General features: G+C 62.6%; 1 protein-coding gene across 1 annotated transcript in view; it reads right to left on the reverse strand.

Annotated features, from left to right (window-relative positions):
* KCNQ4 (potassium voltage-gated channel subfamily Q member 4) overlaps positions 1-343 on the reverse strand; it is a 17,146-nt gene extending 16,803 nt beyond the window's left edge. Inside the window, exon 1 of the mRNA XM_017828247.1 lies at positions 264-343. Within this exon, the coding sequence (XP_017683736.1) occupies positions 264-343 (80 nt within the window). The remainder of the gene's footprint in view (positions 1-263) is intronic.
* Positions 344-5,526: the final 5,183 nt, after the last annotated feature.

Consider the following 5,526-nt stretch of genomic DNA (forward strand, 5'->3'; position numbering starts at 1 on the left):
GGCGGCGGGGCGGGGGTGGCGGCGGGGGGGGCCCGCCCGCGGGGGGCCCCGCGCCCTCGGTCCGCACCGCCGTCAGCGCCGGCCGCCGCTCCCCGGCCATGGCCGCCCCGCTCAGGCCGCCGCCCGCCGCATGGCCCCGGCCAGCGCGGGACCCCCGAGCCAGCCCGGGGCCGCTCCCGGGGCCACCTGCCTTTAGCTGCCCGCCGCCGCCGCCGGGCCCTCCCCCGCCGCCTCCCCCGCCCGCCCGGCCCGCCCCGCCGTACCTGGCCCCCGCCCCCGGGGCTCCGCGGGACGGGGCGGGCGCCGGGAGGGGGATGCGGGGATGCGGGAGAGGCGGCGGCATCCCCCGGGGGTGGATGAGCCTTGGGCACCCCCCGGTCCGGTGAGGGGACCCCGCGGGGTCTCTGGGGACAGGGGGTGTCCTGCTGCGCGCGGGCACGGGGTGTGGAGCATCCCGGGAGTGAGCAGCGCACACCACATCCCAGCTGCATCCCGAACTGCAACCCAGACCGAATCGCATCCCAAACCACATCCCAAACTGCATCCCAAACAGAATCGCATCCCAAATCACATCCCAAACTGTAACCCAAACCGAATCGCATCCTAAACCACATCCCAAACTGCATCCCACATCGCATCCTAAACCACATCCCAAACCGAAGCACGTCCCAAACCACATCCCACACCGCATCCCACACCACATCCCAAACACATCCCAGAGTGAGCCGCCCAACCCACACAGGTTGGAGCATCCCTGGAGGAGATGGAGCACCTCTGGAGGCAGTGGAGCATCCCACATCCACACCCACCCACCCTCCGCAGACTCAGCCCTGAGCCAGGCTCCGAGTTCTCCCAGCCAACACCCACAGCCCTTGGCTCTCCCACCTCATTCCCCTCAGCTCCACACAACCTCCCACCAACAGCAGGGAAACCAGGCAGGCTGCTGGGAATTCCCTTTCCAAGCAAGCTGGAGGCAAACACCCCATCCTGGCAGCGTCCACGTGCTCTCACACCTTTGGAGAACCCACGTCTCCTCTGTGCTCCCCTCCAACCCTAACCCCTGCAGCCCCCCCAAAACGTGCTCCCTGAGGGGACACAGCCCCCTGAGCATCCCCCCAGCTCGTCTCACCCCCCAGCAGATGCTCCTGACCTTCATCTCGCTGTGTTCTGTTCAGAGTATTCCCCTCGGGAGGAGGTTTAGGTTTCACCTGGGATTGATTAAAGCCTCGGGGCTGTGGAGGGTTAAGGTGACCTGGAAAGGACTCTGGACCAAGGTGGGCACTCGCTGGAGGTGACCCAGGGTGGGTAGGAGGTGCTTTGTTCCCAGGGCTGTGGGTCTCTGCACGCAGTGGGCAGGTCCCATCCACACCTCCCCACCTGCCCAAACGCTGGGAACTTCCATGGAGCCTGGAGCTGGGAGGTTTTGGAGGGGAGCCAGGGAGTCTGAATCAACACAGCACCAGCTGTCAGAACCAGTGGAGGTTTTGGGAAGCCATCCCAGGATTTGCTGGCTTTGCCCCCCGCTTGCCCCCAGCTGTGGGGGTCCCACAGAGCCACTGGTGTTCCCCACTCTGGGGAGACTTTAGAAGGATTCCCGAGGCCGGGGGAAGGCGAGGGGGAGGCCCGAGAACTCGGAGCCTGCTGCCCTCTCGGGATTGCAGCTCAAGTTCCTGGCACGGATTGGAGGCCAGGATTTGCATCTACAGGATTTCCAGTAAGTTTTGCAGGCCTGGAATGCAGCTGCAGAGCTGCGGGGTGGGGAGAAGGACCGGTGGGACTGGGGCAGTTGGGACCCCTCATGGGGGGACAGGGATGGGAGAAAAGCCCCGCCTGGTCCCTCAGATTGGGGGGTGCTGGGGGGTCCTGGGGGTGACACTGCGGAGGGGAGGATGCACCCAGCCCTCGTGTGTGAGGGAGCCTGGCTTGGGCGAGCAGGATGGGCAGAGCTGGGGGCTCCAGGGGTCCCAGGGATGGCACTGTCCAGGGACAGCGGTGGGGGACTGGGAAGGGCTGTGGAGCACCTGCTTCCGGGGAGGCTTGGCCTCGTCCCAGGGCAGTGAGCTCCTGGCATCGGTGCTCACACACTCTGACAAAGCATCTGGGACACCCAGGCCTCCCTCTGCTCCCTCCTGCCTACTGCCCTCTGGGCTGGGGGCTGCTCTGCCCCAAAACCAGGGGGAGCCCCCAGTCCAGGTCCTGGCGCTGCTGTGGGGCCATCACAGAGCTCACTGCCCTGGCCCCGAGCTGGGAGCAGTGCCAGTGTCACCAAGAGCTGGGGCACATCCCAGAGCAGCCCCACAGGAGGACAGGGATGATCCCACCCCACTCTGCTGCAACGGGGGGGTGGGACAGGGCAGGGACTCGGCTCCTCTTCCCACCTCCGAAGGTGAGGGAGGAAAAATGGATGGGGACTCTAAGAGAGCTCTGCACCTCTGGGCTCTCCAGTTCACAGAGCCAGTTCCCACCGGTGGCAGCAGGTCCCTGGGAAGATGGATCAGAGTCCCACGGGGGAGAAGAGCCACAGCTGATCCCCGAGGGAACAGTTTTCCAGCGCTGGCTGCAGGTGGTGACCCCAGAGCCCGTGACAGGACGGTGCCTTTCCCTGCCTCTCACACCTGGTGGCCCTCTGGGACCTGGTCCCCAGGGTGGCAGTGTGACCTTCAGCACAGGGAGCTTTCCTTGGAATGGGGTGGGGAAGGGCAGCTGCCAGCAGCCAACCCTGCAGGACACCGAGGGTGGCAGTGCCCAAGTGCCACCACTGTCCCACCCAGGGCAGTGCTGAGCTCATCACCCCCAGGAGAAACAGGATATTGGGAGAGAAGTGCTGCCTCTTGCTCCTCCTCCTCCTCCTCCTCTTCAGCCTTCATCGCCTGGGTCCCTGGAGGTGTGACCAACTCTGCAAAACGAAATCACAGGACTGGAACTTCAAAGGCCAGAAAACAACTTTTGCCCGGGTGATCTCAATAGCAAAACACACCCCCTAATCAGCTTAATGAGGGGGTGCTGCCACATACACGATTCCACTTCTCAGCTCCCCCCCCAGACTGTGCTACATGTAAAGGAGGAGGAGGAGAGGATTGGGCCATTCTGAGTCCGTGTTTTTGTTCCCTCAGCAAACCCCATATTTGTGAATCTGTGATCGAGAAGGTTCTTATTGAACACGACCAGACTTCTTGTGCCTAATTAGATACAACCAGGGATTCAGCCCGGCCACCCCCAGCCCCTCTGATCCCTTGGGACACAACAGGGTTTATTTTCAGCCAAATTTCATTCACTTAATACAACAGCTGGAAACTCCTTTCAGGAGCAGCGTCTGCCTCCCGTTTTGTGTCCTTTAAGCAATTTATTCCCATTCAAATTTAACTTATTTCAAGCAAACCCAACTGCTTTGGGTAAAGAGCTTTCCTTCAGCAGAGCCTCGCCGGCCACCTCTGCCTGGGGCTGATAAGGCAGTGCCTGTTCCAGCTGTCCTGCTCTTCCTTTCCAGGTCTCTCTCCATCCTGACGAGCGGATTCCCGGCTCTGCTCCCCGCTGGAAGCCAAAGGGATGCTTTGCCAGAGATGTTTGGGAGGCGGTGGAGGGGACTCCTCTCCTCTGGCTGCGTGGAGGGCGGTGGGGCAGCACCAGCCCGGCCCCTTCCCTCGGGTGGGATGAGCTGTTGGGATCGGTGGCAGCTGGAGAGGAGACAGAGGATGTCGCTGCTGGGAGAAGGGACCTCTGAGCCCTCAGGTTCGTGAGAAGGGACCTCTGAGCCCTCAGGTTCGGGAGAAGGGACCTCCAAGTTCCCTACTGGAGAAGAATTGATCTCTGAGTCCCCAGCTCCGGGAGGAGAGACCTCCGTGCCCCTGCCCTGTTCTCCCAGCCCTGCTCCAGCCCTTCCCGCGGCAGTTTGGAGCGGAGACAGAGAGGATGTGGCTGCCGGAGGAAGGGACCTGGGAGTCCCCAGTTCCGAGGAAAGGGACCTCCGAGCCCCCATCCCAGCTCCCCCATCCCGGCAGCCCCATCCCGCTCCAGCCCTTCCCACGGGGGCCCTCTCGTGGCCGATCCCACTCACGGACCTTTCCCGCGAGGTCCTTTTTTCCCTCCTGATTTCCCCTCTTCCGTGCTCAGGGGATGCTCCTCCGCCCGGGCGCATCCCGGCTCTGCCCGCACATCCCTCCCCGCGCCGCCGGCTCCCGGGAACCGCCAAAACTTCAAACGTCGGGGAATTGAGGTTTTACAAAGCCCGGGAGGCGCAGGGAATGCTGCGCCGGGCTGGGACAACCCGGCCCAGAGCCTGCAGTTGGCAGCAGCCAAATGCTGAGGCGGAGTTTTCCTTCCCCAGCAGCTGCAGCTCTTGGCAAGGGGGGCACCCGAGCCAGGGTGAGCTGCTCCCCCTGCACTTTTGGGCTTGGCAGTGCCAGGGAAGCACCCACGGGGGCCAGAGCTGCCTTCACCTGGGCACAGGTGACACCTCACGTGTCACAGCCTCTTCTCCTCACTGTGAAACCGCAGCCAACGGGGCGTTTGTGCCAGTGGGCACCAGCGCCAGGGCTGCCCCACAGCCCTCCCACCCCATCCCCTGTGGGCTCACCCTCCCCAGCACACCTCCTGACTTACCTCTGGGGGATGGAGACCTGCAGAGGTGACACCAGGAAGGGCTGAGTTGGCCCAAGGAGGGTCCCGTGGACGGAGGATGGTCCTGGTTTGGTGCTGAAGAACGAGACGAAGGCGCAGAACCCGAAATTTGAGGGACGTCGTGACCAAAAAGTTAACTTTTGGCCCGATTAAGGGTGATTTCGGCATCAAAACACAGCCTGCATATGCTAATGAGGTTAATGAAGGACATACTGTCACATACATGACTCTGCTGCTCGACTCTGCACCCTGTGAAGGAGGAGGAGGAGGTGCAGTAGCCAGATGGGGTTGGCCTTTTCTCCCAGGGAACAAGGGACAGGAGGAGAGGGAACGGCCTCAAGTTGCACCAGGGGAGGGTCAGGTTGGACACCAGGAGGAATTTCTCCATGGAAAGGGTGGTCAGGCCTTGGAAGGGGCTGCCCAGGGAGGTTTGGAGTGCCCAGCCCTGGAGGTGTCCCAGAAAGGGCTGGAGGTGGCACTGAGTGCTCTGGGCTGGGGGACAAGGCAGGGATGGGGCACGGGGGGGATCTATGGGCTGGGAGGGCTTTTCCAACCTTGATTATTGTGAGGGCAGAAATTCCACCTGGTTGGGAGGAAGATCCAAAAGAACCTTGGAGACAGTGGGCAGGTGACTCTCCTGTCTGTCCTCCCAGGGGGGGACACCCCCTTGGCAAAGCTTTGAGCCCCCCAAGCCCTCTGATCTCGGGACCAGCTGGAACAGAGGGGGGGATTTTCTGCCAAATTCCACACACAACCCAACCCCACTCCCATCACCTGAGCCCTCGTCCAACCCCTTGTCCAGGCAACCCTTAAACCCCAGGGCTTGTTTCACCACTCCCGGTGAAATACTTCCAGGGATTCGGGATGCTCCTTGCTGGGCTCTGGATCCCACAGACAGCAGGCACAGGA

The sequence above is a fragment of the Lepidothrix coronata genome, unplaced genomic scaffold (assembly GCF_001604755.1).
Source record: "Lepidothrix coronata isolate B3197 unplaced genomic scaffold, Lepidothrix_coronata-1.0 Scaffold147, whole genome shotgun sequence".
In the NCBI taxonomy this organism is placed as follows: domain Eukaryota; kingdom Metazoa; phylum Chordata; class Aves; order Passeriformes; family Pipridae; genus Lepidothrix; species Lepidothrix coronata.